The sequence below is a fragment of the Gobio gobio genome (assembly GCF_949357685.1).
Source record: "Gobio gobio genome assembly, chromosome: 1".
Taxonomy (NCBI): Eukaryota; Metazoa; Chordata; class Actinopteri; order Cypriniformes; family Gobionidae; genus Gobio; species Gobio gobio.
In genome coordinates this window covers 23,417,588-23,434,631 of record NC_137097.1, presented here as the reverse complement: position 1 = coordinate 23,434,631, position 17,044 = coordinate 23,417,588, and the positions used below count along the sequence as shown (strand labels likewise).

The following is a 17,044-nucleotide window of genomic DNA, read 5'->3' as shown; positions in this document are numbered from 1 at the left end:
AACACTGTCTCCTCACAGCAAGAAGATCCTGGATTGAATCCCACGATTCTCTCACGATCCAAAGATGTGTGAATTACAGATGCTAAGTTGTCTAAAGGTGTGAGCTAAGTTTCTTTTATTTTCATGATTTCTGGACAAACACACACTGTCTGTGAGTTGCTTTGCAATTACAAATGGAAAATATGTCCACAATTTGAACTAGTTTTTAACCTTGAGGTTCCATGAACGTCTATATCGGACGTGCAGAACACGTCAAAAACAGACGTCATAAAAACTTTCATTCTGGCTCCTCAGTGGACGTCTTTTCAACGTACGCCTCTAGGGGCAAAGACATTGAAAAGACGTCTTTTGGACATAACTTTGCTCAGTGGGATGGTACAAAAGACGTGGTTTATTTAAATTAAATGAATTTAACTACAGTAGGTAACATTATATTGTTGTTCGCTGATATTAAAGTTAATAAACCTACCGAGACTTATTGGAGATCAGGTTTTCTTTACACTGATCATAAAGACTATAAATTTACTTATTTGAGCAATGCAGACGTCAAAGGGTTAGTTCACCCCAAAATGTCAATTCTGTCATTAATTCCTCTCTCTCGTGTCATTCCAAACTCGTAAGACTTTCGTTCAGCTTCAGAACACAAATTATGATATTTTTGATGAAATCTGAGAGCTCACTGACCTCTCCACAGACAGCAATTTAACACTTTCATTTCCCAGAAAGGTTGTAAAAACTTTTTTTAAATAGTCCATGTGACTCGAGTGGTTCAACCTTCATATTATGAAGTGACGAGAATACTTCTCATGCGCAAAGAAATAAACAAAAATAATGACTTTATTCAGCAATGTCTTCTCTTCCCTGTCACTCAAAAATTATTGGGATTTTATATTACATATTTATTATTTAATAATATATTTATCATTAAGAATATATCTAGATGTAAATCTATATATCTAGATATAGATCATTTATATAAATAAGATAAATAGATAAATAATTTATTCCCCTAAACAAAACAGTTTTAACTTTTAGACAAAGTCTCTCAGTCTTTACTAGTTTCATGTTTTCAGCACATCATTGAACAACATGTATTTCACCAAAACACTCAACTCTGAATTTCTTTCATCTCTATTATTTGTATGTGTGCACTTCTGTGAATGTAGACTGGAGAGTGTAAACGGGACTTTTATTTTGGTGTGGTGATGTGACGTCATAAGTCCGCGCCGCGCTCCTGCATCTGTTGTGATTCGGCTGGAGAAAGGTTTGTGTTTTAAGCGTTTAAAGTGTTTGAACAATAGAAACAATCTTCATAGTTTTACAGGCGACGCAGATTGAATGATGTATTATTAAATGTAACATTGCATTGCTTTATCTAACACTTATTAACGTTGTGTGAGTAAAGTAACAGAATAAACTCATGAGCAACAGAAGCAGCTTCTCATTTCTCTCTCTATCGTGAATCAGTTCAAACATGAGTTCAGTCTCTGAGTGAGTAGAGATGAGAGATTGAGTCAATTGCTTTGAAAAACGATTCAGTGATTCAAAGCGCTCTATTTCTACAATCATTAAATAAAATAAATGTATATATATATATATATATATTGAGTGTTACTGAGACTGTGCTGATGCTGATTGAGACACTGAAAGATTTCATGTGGATTTATTTTTCTTTCTGTTAATTATTCTCATCTTAAACAGGACAAACTCACAGAAAAACTCCTGGAGAAGTGACTGAGATCATTTATAAAGATGGTGTTTATAAAAGAGGAGAGTGAAGACATGAAGATTGAAAATGTATTCAGTTTGAAAAATGAAGAAACTGAGGAACAGACAGAGAAAGAGGAGAGTGAAGAAATGAAGATTGAAGAAACATTGAGAGTGAAAAATGAAGAAACTGAGGAACAAAGAGGTTGGTTTCATTCTTAAAGCTGAACTCAGTCATTTGGTATGTAAGGAATAATTGACGACGGGCCGTTCAATTATTAGAATGATAATGTACACCCGAGGTGGTGATGCGGTCACGACGCGAAGCGTTTTTTTTTTAAGCGATTTTCTGTTGATCGCACTATAACGGCTGCACTGCTCGCTTTCTGTAGTCTAAACCAGTGTTTCCCAACCTTTGAAAATGTTCTCCATTTTGTGGCCCCCCCTCGCATACGTTACTCTAGGGGTGTAACGGTACAGATTGCTCACGGTTCGGTTTCTATCACGGTTTTAGGTTCACGGTTTCGGTACGGTTCAGTATTTGATATGTTCAGTGAAAAAAGCCCTACTGTCAAATAAAAATAAAGAAAATGATAAGAACAAATCATTTAAATACAAGCAGCAGCACAAATAAATACTATTGAGCAAAGATAGGCCTACTAATAAAATAAACAATGCTTTTCAGGTTTTTCATGTACGTCTAACATTAGTTTTCAGGTACAGAAATTGATCAAATGTAAAATAACATTGTATATTTGACTCTATACATTAAAGAAGAATCATTTTTAAACTTACAAAAGCTATTCAATCAAGAGCAGCGAGTGATGTCCTTGTCTTTTGTTGTTTGACATTAAACAGACAGCAGTAAAGGCTACTGCCCCTTTAAGACCTAATGCTCGGATATGCGTCGTCTTTCTCGACTGTATAAAGTTTACTTCAGGCATATACAGACTATGTCTGCTAGAATACTCATCAAGATGGACATGTTGACATGCTCTTGAATGGACAAACTCACACAAAAAGCAAGACTTGAAAGAGAACTCAATATTTGCGCGCTGTGAGACGTGTGCGCGCTTTCGGATGAGCGCACAGAGACACATTTTCTCACAGTGCGCGCAACTTCTCATTCGCGTCTTCTGGCACTAAACCCGGGTGATGACGGCGAAAATGACTGGTCATATTCGAACATACGACAGCACTCGCATGCATTGAACAAAGTTTACAAAGAGAGAATTATTTGAAAAATTTGAACAAAAAAAATATTTGAAGGACTTTTACATGCCACCCCTGCTCTCTTCAGACGGCACCCCGGTTGGGAAACTACATTCACAATTTGAAGAAAAGTTTTGTCATGTTTCTTTAGACGACCAACGTCCACTTATTCTGCAAAGTTTCAGGAATGACAAGCGCGTTTAATTGACTGAATCCGCTATCCTGTTCTGCGAGTCGCTCCTGAAATGGCCTAGAACAGGTAAACCCAGCCTGATCTGATGACGATTTGATCCCTGCAGCTCAGGCTGGAAACCTGTACATATTTCTATCTTGCTTCTGTTACAAATTTGCGAGGACCAATCACAAACCGTCTTATCCACCTGGCGCGCTATTGGCAGGTTTAACTCAATGACGGATAGAGAAGCCACGGATTGTCACTTTGCGGTGGGCGGTTTGCTCCTGGGATGGGGCCAAGAGACCTATGAGCTGAGACCAACTCTGACCCTCGACGCATGTGGCAGGGCATCCAGGCCATCAGTGACTACAAACCCCCCCACTCCACCCCCGCAGCCACTGATGTCAACTTCCTGAATGAGCTAAATTACTTTTATGCTCGTTTTGAAAGAGACAACAGAGAAACTGCCACCAAGCTCAAACCCTCAGCTGACCACCCACCAATCACACTCTCCACCACAGATGTCTGCAAGGCACTGAGCCGGATCAGCGCGCACAAGGCTGCTGGACCAGACAACATCCCTGGACGTGTGCTCAGGGCATGTGCGGAGCAGCTCGCTGGGGTTTTTACAGACATTTTCAACCTGTCTCTCGCCCAAGCAGCTGTACCATCATGCTTTAAACGCACTTCCATTGTGCCAGTGCCGAAACACTCCAGCCCGAGGTGCCCTAATGACTACCGCCCTGTAGCACTCACACCCATCATTATGAAGTGCTTTGAGCGGCTGGTCCTGGAACACCTAAAAGACTCTATACCATCCACATTGGACTCACACCAGTTTGCCTACCGCAGCAATAGGAGCACAGAGGATGCCGTTTCCATGGCACTGCACTCTGTGCTCACCCATCTGGACCATAAGAACACGTATGCACGCATGCTGTTTGTTGACTTCAGCTCAGCATTCAACACTGTCATCCCATCCAAGTTAATTGCCAAACTTGGAGACCTGGGCATCAACACTTCAATGTGTAACTGGATTTTGGACTTCCTAACTGACAGACCCCAGAATGTTCGATCAGGATCCACCTGCTCCACATCCATCACTCTTAACACTGGTGTACCACAGGGCTGTGTGCTAAGTCCGTTTCTCTACTCCCTCTTCACCTCCGACTGCAAGCCTGTGTATGGAACTAATTCCATCGTCAAGTTTGCGGACGACACTACGGTGATTGGTCTCATCAGCAACAACGATGAGACTGCCTACAGGGAAGAGATCCAGCACCTGGCCACATGGTGCGCTGATAATAACCTGCTCCTCAACACCACCAAAACGAAGGAGCTCATTGTAGACTTCAGGAAGGAGTCAAGAGGCACACACGACACCATCCACATCAATGGAATGGCTGTTGAGCGTGTCTCCAGTTTCAAGTTCCTGGGGACCCACATCTCGGCGGACATGTCGTGGACGACCAACACCTCCAGCCTGGTCAAGAAGGCTCACCAGCGCCTCTTCTTCCTGAGGACACTGAGGAAGAATCAGCTCTCCTCGGCTATCCTGGTGAACTTCTACCGCTGCGCAATAGAAAGCATCCTGACCAACTGTGTGGCAGTGTGGTATGGGAGCTGCTCTGTTGCGGAGCGCAAGGCACTGCAGCGGGTGGTGAAAACTGCCCAGCGCATCACAGGGACTCCACTACCTGCCATCGAACACATCCAGAGGAAACGCTGCCTGCATCGAGCTCGCAGCATCCTCAAGGACTCCTCTCACCCAGCGCACAGACTGTTTTCTCTCCTGCCCTCCGGCAGGCGTTTCAGGATCCACCGGACCAGGACCAGCAGACTTAAGAACAGTTTTTTCCCCAGAGCTGTCTCTTTATTGAACTCAAACCCCCGTTGATCCACTTCCCTCATAAACTGATAACTCTCCTACCTCACATCTGCCTTCACTTTGTTATTTGCACTACCGACTGTTTATTACAGTAACAACTGTTTACTTATGCATTCTGCACCACCATACCGTAACTGGATTATGCTCATCTGCACTGCCGACTGTATTTACAGTAACAATGTTTACATTTGCATTTTGCACCGTACTTCTAACTGGAATATGCAACCACTTTCCACTGCACTTTTACACTTTCTTTCGGATAGCTCTGTCCATAATTTATTGTACTAACTTAATCCACTGCTATATTCCTCATATTAGCCTAACATATTATTGTATACCTCTAACTGTAAAATTCTGTTCAAGTAATAACCGTCTGTATATTTATTCATAGTACATAGTCACCTGTAAATTCTGTTTATAGTAATAAGCCATCTGTATATTTATTCACTGTATATATTCATCTGTAAATTCAGTTCTACTTATAGTAATAACCATCTCTCTACTTATACATATTTATATATATTCAGAACATTTTTATGTCCTGCACTTACGCAACCATTGTATATATCCTGCACTTGCTGCTATTGCACTTCTGGTTAGACCTAAACTGCATTTCGTTGCCTTGTACTTGTACTTGTGTAATGACAATAAAGTTGAATCTAATCTAATCTAATCTAAGCTCTCTCGATCTCAAAATGTGAGTCAGGTGTAAGGTCGAGCCATTTCTGTAGAATCTTCATAAGAAACTTTGACAGTCTCAGAGCATTCGGCTTCAGGGAGGCCGACGATTCTTAGGTTTTTGCATCTGCTGTGATTCTCCAGGTCGTCTACTTTGGCTCTAAAGAAAGACAATTATTTTTCCCAAGATGCATTTTTGTTATCGTGAGACAGAATGCCATCCTCAGCAGCGGAAATTCTGCATTTCGACCTCCGTTAAGCGTGTCTCATTTGACGACACTCTGCCAGACAAATTAGAAAGGGCTTCCTGTATTGAGGTTACTGAAGTAGAAATATTGTCCAAACGACTGTCAATCGCACTTAATCTGCCGTCAATACTGCCTAGACTGGCTCCCAGCGAGAGGATTTCAGTCAACATAACTTCAGCCTGGTGTGATGAAGTCTCCTCCGTCTCAGTGTGCTTTTTCTTTACATTTCTGGTTGGCCAAGAGGATGTGAAAAGCGGAAATTCTTGCGTTTCTATAGTCTCGGAAATTGTTTGTTGCTGTTGGGACAGTACTCCCTACAGCCAGTCTTTGACCCTGTCCCAAATGGCACCCTAAACCCTCACGGTCTTCCTCTGAGTACACACTTTCACAACGTAATGCCGCTTTGACTGCCGGGAAGAAGTCCGTAGTGTAACCCGCACCAGTGCAGGCTCGGCTGAAGTGCGCATCGAGGGCGCATATCGACCTCAAAGGGGGCGCTCACGAGCACCTTCTGAGACCTAAAATGACAAATGGGACACCCTGTGGTCTCGTGGACTTAACGGACACACGCACGCAGCGACCATTGTAAGTCCATAAGACCGAAAGTGCACATGAAGTGTCATTTGGGACAGGGCCTTTGTTGCTTCACAAGCCACTTTACAATTTGTGACTAAATCTGCCATGATCAAACCTGAACTTCAACAAATGCAACGCGGATCTCCACCTTTACTGTTTGCAGAATAAATGCACCAATGCAACCTATGTGACAATTCAATCTGGAAAAGTAACATAATTTTGAATTATTGGAAATAATATTAGGAGTTTCACCATTTTATATTTTTAAGTTCCTAAAGTTTCCACGAGTTTTCATAATGTGAATCAGTTGAAATTGATGGGATGTTCTAAAAAGCTTAACATGAAAATGTGAGAGAGTTTAACGTGGCTTAACCCCCTGGAGTCGGCGGTCGCGCCGGCGCAATCGGTTCTCTTTTGTTCTTATCAGTGCCAAAGAGACTCAAATAACTGTCGTTTTTTTAATCATTCATGCAAGTGTTATACGTCATTATATTCTGTTAAGTTTCTATTTTTTGTGTACAGTAACAATAAAAACAAATTGTTGTGCTTTTTGCAAAATAAGGGAAACAAACATGATTCGCGATCTTCAGCCTCTCTCTCAATGATGTTTAATCTGATTCTCTTCAGAAAATGACCTGTAGCTTAGTGAGAACTTGACACACAAACATGAGACATATGTCTAAAGAAACGTTTAAATGTCAGGTTTTAAATCATGTAAATCAAAACGAAAACAAATATTCTGTGTTTATGTAATCTGTGTGAAAAGTGGGATATGTCAGTCGACTCATTACTGACTCATTATCCGCTAATGCGGCCACACCCACGAACCTCACGCTCATTCAGATTCAAATACAGACGATCCATGCGTCGGCGCCCACACACACATCAACTCATGCAACATGACGCAAGACTGTTTAGACAAGATTTATTTGGCCTGTTTTCATTTTTTTTTTCGAAATGTATCTTAATTTTAATTAATGTTTTTAATATTTTATAAGAAGTCAATATAACAGACAATAGCCTTAGCGCGACATTGTGTATTTGATCGTTTACAAATGATTCAGAAAATGTTTGCCATTGAAATGACTGGGAAAAAGTGTCCCAATCAACCTAAAGTCACCAGATACTATTTGAAATCATAATTGCATTGCATTGTCTTTTTAAATCCCAAATTTTTTACTTATAACATTCATCATTACCAATTATTCAGTTATTTGTATTTATTGAATATTGAATTGGGTTCAGTGTCACAATATTTATTTTTTTTTAGCTCTTCTTTCAAAAAATCTTGAAATCTTGTTTCTTTTTTTGGCAGATATGTTAGCTTGCTTTAAGTAAAAACATTTCGATTTTTCCCCCAGAAAACATTTTTTTTTACTGTTATTGTACTTTTCTAGTAAACCTAAAATCTAGTAGGCCTACCTGAAGCTCATTCATTATGCAGCTCATTATTATGCAGGTCTTTTGTTTCTCAGGAGTGATCACATTATTATTCATGGATCGTTCACGCCTCCTCGCATATCGGCCTCTGTAAAGAAAACGTGTTTTACCAATTGTAAATTAATATATTGTTGTATGTGAATGTGTCGGCTCAATGATTCTCACATCAGTTTGAAGCAAAAACTCTAGGCAAATACACCCATTAGTCAAAAGTCTCGTGAACACATCTATTGTTTGTTTTGAGGCCTTCATTTTAAAACTAATTTTTTTGTTCTTTCAGAAAACATGCATAAACATTATTCTCTCCAAAATACAAACATGTACATTCATGTTGCTCACATATCATGGTAGCCCAGTTTGTGCTGAATACAGTGTAATTACACTTTTGCCATTAATATGTTTATAAGCATCTGAAAAAAACCACAAATGTAAGAGCATGTCCAGGGTTTTTCCTGGGTCAAAAATGGTCTTCGGTGGTGGCTGACAGACATGGTCATCCATACACACACAGTAAAAAGTACCCTACCCACATGATCTGCAAGCGCAATACTGACAATACATTTTAAATAAATTAAAAGAAAGTTTGTCATTTTTGCTTATCTTATTTTGATACCTTGCTGTTTGTTTTTGTTCCTCATGTTTACACTATTTACAGATAATTGTTTTGGTATATAATCATATCAATATTAAAAAAGTGAACAAATAGCCTAATTTTCTAAATTTCATAAAATGATCAGCTAGCTGATAACAACTTTGTTCTGGGTTCACCTCACTCTAAACTAAATGATTTATAGGCAATTTATTTTACTACACATTGTGAACATTAAGCTGAAAGACTGTGGATAATTAAAACTAACTCTTACACTCACTCTTGCTAAATTGTGTTCTCATTTCAGATGTGTTCAGAGTAAATGATTTAACTGATTGGTGAGTTCAGTGTTGGACAGATCAGTTGTTCTAACCGTTGAAATGATTCGGTTCAAAGGAGTCATTGTGGCGAATCAGACATTAGCAGACGCGTTGTGTGCGAATCCCGTCTGTTAGAACATCGCTAAAGATTTGTCAACACACAGAAAACACTTCATAACCGGATAGGATTTGTTTCCCGTTTATTGAAAGTATGGTTTATGTCAGCTGGTCAGAGAAGAGTCAACATTTTTTGAGCGCAATTCACACCCAGCGGTAATTAAAGGAAAACATCTTCTGATAGCGCCACGTGCAACATGGATTCGGTCTTCCGACCTTTTGATTTTGATTAACGTAATATGTGAAATATTAGAAAGCTAAGAATGCTTATTTTGAAGACAGAGAGAGGGAGGAGCTCTCTGGTCGTTCTCTCTGTCACTCAGTTAACTCAAGAGCAGCAGTCATCTATTCTACGTCAATCATAAATCACAATAACTGATCAAATAAGGCTTTGGCGGGACAAAAATTTGTTTTGGCGGCCGCCAAAAAATTTTAAATGTAGGAAAACCCTGTTTTATGAGCCGTTTGATCGGTTAATGGGCCGTAAAGAGAGGTTACACTCACAGTGTGGATGAATCGTGTTTGTGTGAAGACTCTGCGTCGCATAAGTTCTCTTCAGTAGATCCAGAGACTAATACAAAGCAAAAATAATCACGCGTTTTTGATCCATTAATGCAGCTCTCACTTACGTATGCGATCTCACTCTTTGAAGCGCCTGTCAATCAACGTGTGCTGCTGTGTTAAGCGAGGCATTTTCTCATAGGATAAGGCAGTGCTTCTCAATTATTTTCTGTCACGCCCCCCCAGGAAGAAGAAAACATTTCGCGCCCCCCAACTCTCCGCCGCGACTGTAATAGTATTATTTGTCTATAAAATTACACCTCTGCAAAACATTGTATCCTTATTAATATTAAAGAAAAAAGAAATATAGATCAACTTACAACAAAGAATAACTTTATTAACATTGTTTTTTAGTCTGTAGCAGAAAAGACTTAAAATGCATCAATTTGCTTGAAATTTAAAAAATGAAATCAAATTAAACATAATCAATAAATAATAATAAAATTAAATTGATCAGCAACATTAACTCAGGAGCACAATCTATAAAGTCTGTAACAGAAAAGACTTAAAGTGCATAAAAAAATTCAATCCTTATTTAAAGTGCAAACATTTTTTGACCATTTGATACTGAAAAATAGAATATAATCAATAAATAACAATACATTCTAATTGATCAGGAACATTAACTCAGGAGCACAATATATAAAGTCTGTAACAGAAAAGACTTAAAGTGCATCATAAAAAAGCAAACCTTATTTAAAGTGTAAACATTTTTACCATTTTAACATTTTTAAGCACTTGCGTCATCCAGCATGACAGAGACCATGTCTAATGCTGCAGGCAGTATCAGCTCCTCTGCTATGGAGTGGGGTTTTTTGCACTGAGCAATTTGGTACGCCACCTTATATGATGCCAACAGTGCTCGCTGGTTTACTGAAGTTGCATTCACAAAGCGGGACGATTGTCGGCAATATTCGGCACGTTTTCGATGAAAAAACTCAAGCGGCTTATCAGCGTGATTGGGGTGTAATGTCTGTAAGTGACGCCTTAATTTATTTGGCTTCATACTGTCCGCTGCCAACATTTTTAGACACAGTAAACATACCGTCTTTCTTCGTCTCCCACCGTAGTCGCAGTGAAGCCAAGCGCAACATACGCTTCGTCATATTTCCTCGTCTTAGCTTTCGGGAGGCTTAACGTGTTTCCCTCATTATCTCCGTCTCTCTCCGACTTTCTTTTCATCCCTGTTAAATATTTTTCCATGGTGTTTGTTATCTACACTTCATATCTCCTGCTCTTTGATGTGTGCTCTTGTTCGGTGCAAAAAAAACACTTCCTGAAAAAGTATCTCCCCCCCCCCCATGAATAATTAAGTGAGGCCTCTTCTCATAGGATAAGGACACACAGACTCATGAATAATTGAGGCCTCTTCTCATAGGATAAGGACACACAGACTCATGAATAATTGAGGCCTCTTCTCATAGGATAAGGACACACAGACTCATGAATAATTGAGGCCTCTTCTCATAGGATAAGGACACACAGACTCATGAATAATTATGAGACATCGATGAGTCATCACTGTACTATAGTGCAGTAGTGCAATCGTCCTGGGCTGGAAAACCTGATCACAGATGCCAGAAGTTGGTCGACTCCATTCAACACAGATGTGAAGCAGTTCTCATAAACCGCGGTTATACGACTAAATATTAGTCCAGTGATTGACAAGAAAGCGAAATCTTCAAGCATTTTTCAGTATATACAGGAAATGTTTGACTTTGTATAGAAAAATGCAGACACTGCTATTTTTTTAACAACCTAATATTACTTTTTCTTCACTTTCTCTAAAGTAATTTGATAATTTTTTCTTCATGTTTTGATTTAGAACAGAATGTGCAGTGTTCCCAATGCATTTGCGTGTATTGAAATACAAGTTATTATAAGGATTTTGAGCTTTACTCACTTTTTTAATCACACTGCTTTTATTTTGAACACAACTGTAAAACATAAATGTCAGAAGTTGTTTTAGGACACATGCTGAAAGTTACTGCAGAAACAAGGTTGTGATGTTGCAAAGAGCAGAAAATGACAATATAACTGAGGCATGTTTTGAAACCAGTGGAGACGACAGCACAGACGCTGCTTAATATTAGGGCCCTATGAAATGGTTTCGTTTTTCCCCAAGTTTTTTTCTTTTTTAATTTTTCTGGATTTAGATTTTTTTGATTATAAATTTTTTTAACTCCCATTTTAATGGTTACATCAAATTTTAGTATATATATATTTTTTTTTTATAAATTATTATTATTAATATTATTGCAATTTCAGGGCCATGAAAAACATTTCCCCCCTCCAATTCCTTTTTTTATTCTGGATTCCATTTTAATGGTTTAATTACATTTTAATAGTCAATGATTTAACAATCAGTGATTTTAAGAATAATACTAATAATTTTACATTTATATAGTGCTTTTCTGGGTACTCAAATCGCTTTATATATAGAAGGGGGGAATCTCCTCAACCAACCCCAATGTGTAGCACCACCTGGATGATGAGACGCAGCCATATTGAGCCAGAATGCCCACCACACACCAGCTGATTGGTGGAGATGGAGATAGACCGATGAAGCCAATCAGCATATCGCTATATGGGGATGTTTAGGAGGCCATGATGGACAGGGGCCAATGGGTAAATTTGGCCAGGATGCCGGGGTTACACCCCTACTCTTTTACCGATTTTTAATGACCACAGAGAGTCAGGACCTCAGTCTCTCATCCGAAGGATCCATTTCAATCAATTTTTTTCCTTCAGAAATTGTGTTTGTGTATTTTTATCAGAAATGTTGTTGTGTATTTACATTTTATTGACAATCAAATGAAGGCATAAAACATTAATTTAATTTATTTTCTATTCATTAGAAATTAAAAATCATCAAAACATAAAAGTTAAAACATGCAGGTAAAATTTGATTTGTCTTTTTTTCCTTAGACCTGATGTCACTGAAAGAGGAGAGTCAAGATCTGAATGGAAAAAAAGAGAAAAATCAATATGAGAATCATGATTTCATAACTGAAGAAACAGCTTTTAGTTGCTCACAGACTGAAAAAAATTCTTCACGAGAAAAAGCTCAAAAGACAGAAACTTATTTCACATGCCAACAGTGTGGAAAGAGTTACACTCATAAAGGAAACTATAACAGGCACATAAGAACTCACACTCGAGAGACGGCTTACACCTGCAGGTGGTGTGGAAAGAGTTTCAATCGAAAAGGACACTTTCAAGACCACATAAGAATCCACACTGGAGAGAAGCCTTACACCTGCCCTCAGTGTGGAAAGAGTTTTAACAGAAAAGGAATTCTTAACAGGCACATAAGAATCCACACTGGAGAGAAGCCTTACACCTGCCAACAGTGTGGAAAGAGTTTCAACCATAAAGGACACTTTCAAGACCACATACGGATTCACACTGGAGAGAAGCCTTACACCTGTCAACAGTGTGGAAAGAGTTTCAACCATAAAGGACACTTTCAAGACCACATACGGATTCACACTGGAGAGAAGCGCTACACCTGTCAACAGTGTGGAAAGAGTTTCACTGTAAAATTAAGCCTTAACAGGCACATGAGAGTTCACACTGGAGAGAAGCCGTTCTCCTGCCAACAGTGTGGAAAGAGTTTTGCTGAAAAAGTAGGCCTTAACAGACACATGAGAGTTCACACTGGAGAGAAGCCTTACACCTGCCAACAGTGTGGAAAGAGTTTCAACCATAAAGGACACTTTCAAGACCACATACGGATTCACACTGGAGAGAAGCCTTACACCTGTCAACAGTGTGGAAAGAGTTTCACTGTAAAATTAAGCCTTAACAGGCACATGATAATTCACACTGGAGAGAAGCCGTTCTCCTGCCCACAGTGTGGAAAGAGTTTTGCTGAAAAAGTAGGCCTTAACAGACACATGAGAGTTCACACTGGAGAGAAGCCTTACACCTGCCAACAGTGTGGAAAAGATTTCAAACAAAAAATAAATCTTGATTGCCACATGAGAATTCACACTGGAGAGAAGCCGTTCATTTGTGATCTCTGTGGAGAGAGTTTCAGATATAAAAACACCTTTAAGCACCACATGAGGATTCACTTATGAGAGAATGGTTTTATATGTCATCAGTCTGGAATGAGTTACAGACAGAAAAACCTTGAGTTTATGTAATAACTTAGAATCATTTCATGTGGCATCACTGGAAAGACTTGCAGAAACAAAGCCAACCCTGAGGTTCACATGAGTTTAGATTATAGAGAGGCCTTTCACCAGCCCTCAAGACCCTGAAATACTGAAATATGGCAAAGTTATTTTGTTATATTTTATCGGTCTTTGCTTAGGGGCAGCACACTGGTGAATATCCCGTGTGGCAGTTAAATGAATATATAAATATGTGCTGTGCATTTTCCTTTCAGTAACAAAATAAATACGGTGAGAAAACTGCATTTGTGAAAGCATCAGATATAATAAACTGTTCCCGCACAAAACTTGGAAATATTAAGATTGTGATGGCCACACTAAAGGAAAGGTACATGTCATCTGGCAGTATTCCCTTTAACACAACCTCCAATGTGTATAGAAGGAAATAACGCTAGGAGATGACAGGTTTTCCACCGGTCCAGCTCCTCAAGACCTCTAGGCTTTCACACAAAAGTAAATGGGATGCAGTTTTGAACTTGTGTTTGATTTTTGAATGCTTCAACTGTCCAAAGCATGAGATCAGCAATAAAGAATTTAGAAACTAAAGATCATTTCTGCTCTCCTTGAGCGTTCTTTAGAGCATTTGCAGTACATTCGCAGCAGACGCAAGTGCCATTACGTACTGAAGCTTTGGTAACAAAACCAACGGTTCAAAAACAAAAATATCAAAGTGAGGTGAGCAACGCTATGCAGTTTGCCACCCTCTCGCTCGCCGTCGTTACCAAGCAACAGGGTAAACAGCTGCTGCTTTGATGACAAACGCACCCCGTTTCGGACCCAAATAATATAATATGAACACAGTCCAGCAGGGGCAGGGGGAGGAGGGAGCAATCGAACTCGGGTTCAGCCCAGGCAATCGAACCAAGTGTGAAAGCACCCTAAAAGAGTCCTTACACTTATACATAAGCACTGCTCATACCTTTTAAAGCTACAGTCCATAACTTTTTGTTGTTGTTAAATTTCAATTTCAAAATAAATGTTTCAACAGGTACATAACCAGCCAGTGTTTTCGTTTTAGACTCAGGGCTGTCAAACTCATTTTCACTGAGGGCCACTTCGGCATTATGGCTGCCCTCAAAGGGCCGGGTGTAACTGTAAGACTGTATAAGTGATGCTACTCCTCAACATATAGTCTCTTTACTTGATTATTATTTAAGTTACAAATATTGTATTCATTTTCAGAGATGTAACAGTATGTTATTGTTCTGTGATATTATAACAAAACCTTTTAACCCCTTGCCTGTCAGCCCCCATTTTGGCAAGTGGGGCATTTTGACCTTCCCATAGTAAAAAGGCTGCTGCTATATTTAGAAAGCCAACACTTGAGAGTTTACAGCTGAATACTCAGAATTGCTTAGACTGTTATTAATATGGAGATATATAGGCTCAAACATAAAAACAAATATTAAAAATATATTTTTAAATATATATAAATATTATATGATTGTAGTTTAACAACTTATGACCACAACTAGAGTGAAGCCACAAGTGTGGTCATGCTTAATTTCAAATCTGTGGTATCCTGATATTAATGTGATAGTTACTGGCAGTTCCACCCCACACCACAAGAGGTGCAGTTGACCTTCAGGTTCATGTGGGTGCTGAAAAGGAGAGACAAGGAAGTCTAAGCATGGAATAACAGTTGTGTATGGATGCTCTGTTATGGTAGGAATGCCAATAAAATACGAAGTCCAGTTATGCTGTGTGATCCCGTCCTATCATTACTGAAGTTACCACAAATTGGCGACGAGGATATTGGACGGATGAAATAAGCGTTGGTCTGAAGACGGATGACACTGGATTAGTTCAGAGAGCTGACGGTGGGAGAGCGAGGGGCTAATGTTAGCATCGGACCGGAGGATTCATGGAGACAAACGCTAAGATGACAATGATGATAAGCACTCTGTCGGCTTTTGATGTGAAGGACCAGACATGGGAAGAGTATTGTGAGATACTAGAGCAGTTTTTTGAAGCTAACGGAATTAATAACGGAGAGAAGCAAAGAGCTATCCTCATCAGCGTGGTGGGTCCAGCCACATACAAGCTCATAAGGAACCCGGTGAGTCCAGATAAGCCCAGCACTAAAACATACGGTCAGTTGAAAACTTTAATGAAAGAGCACTTCAACCCAAAACCGAGCGAAAGAGTACAGAGATACAAATTCGACTTGCGCTCCCGCTAGCCAACGGAGACTATCAGTGCATACGTAGCAGAATTGAGACGATTAGCGCATGATTGTAAATCTGGTAACACTGGAACAGATGTTAAGAGACCGATTGGTATGCGGTATTAATGACGACAGGATTCAAAGACGCTTGCTATCCGAAACGGATTTGACTTTTGAGAAAGCGTTCAAAATTGCAGTAGCTGCTGAAGCTGCTAGCAAAAATGTTCAAGACCTCCATAAAGCACCGTTAGCATGTAACAGCATGAAGACGGAGAGTACATGGAAAAAGGAGGGAGAATGGAAAAAGACAGAAAAAGAATGCTACCGATGTCATGGGAAGCAAAGTAAATTTAAGGAGGCAAAGTGTCACTGTTGCGGGAAAGTAGGGCACATAGCCAAGGCTTGCAGAAATAAAAATAAAGTAAGTGCATACCCCAAGGAAAAGAAAGCATACAGAGCAGCGAAAGCATACCGAGCAGAGCGGCGTTCATGTCCACACCGATCATATAATGTAGACTGTGAAAAGCAGGATGGTGATAGATCTGAAGAGGAAGAATTCCCATTAAACTGCATGGAAACGGAGACATCAATTCAGCGAATATAACCGTTTGAAGTGACTGGAAGTGAATAAGAAGACAGTACATTTTGAAATTGATACAGGATATAGTGTAAGCATAATGAATGAGATGAAATTCAATGAGATGTGGAACGAGAAGCAACGACCGCAAATAAAGCAAACTAAACTTTTACTAAAGTCATATACAGGGGAGAAAATCAAAGTATTGGGGGTAGCCAAAGTGGAAGTCAACTATGAGCGGCAAGTAAAGACATTGCCCCTAGTGGTGGTTAAAGGTACAGGACCTAGCTTGTTAGGAAGAGGATGGCTAGAGGCTCTAAAGCTGAAGTGGGAGGAAATAAAAAATGTGAGAACAGAGTCTACCGGAAGTACTCATGAGAAATGAGGATGTGTTCAAGCAGGAGTTTGGCATGTTGAAAGGCATGAAAGCAACCATTCGAGTGTCAGCTGAAGCACGTCCTAAATTTTATCGGCCCCGCTCATTTCCTTATGCCATGAGAGCAAAAGTGGAAGAAGAGTTAGATCGTCTGCTGAAGGAGGACATTATAGCTCCCGTTAAATACGCTGAATGGGCCGCGCCAATAGTCCCTGTCTTAAAGCCAAATGGG

The 17,044-nt window shown here is 39.6% G+C and overlaps 1 protein-coding gene and 1 pseudogene across 2 annotated transcripts in view; both read left to right on the top strand.

The window, feature by feature from the left end:
- Positions 1–17,044, top strand: part of LOC307119969 — a 504,637-nt pseudogene that overhangs the window by 262,504 nt on the left and 225,089 nt on the right. The window lies entirely within an intron of this gene.
- Positions 1,226–14,242, top strand: LOC307121259 (uncharacterized protein). Its single transcript, XM_079808791.1, has 3 exons — positions 1,226–1,264; positions 1,702–1,912; positions 12,440–14,242. Exons 2-3 carry the CDS (start codon positions 1,753–1,755, stop codon positions 13,594–13,596), a joined length of 1,317 nt encoding a protein of 438 aa, XP_079664917.1. The 5' UTR covers positions 1,226–1,264; positions 1,702–1,752; the 3' UTR covers positions 13,597–14,242.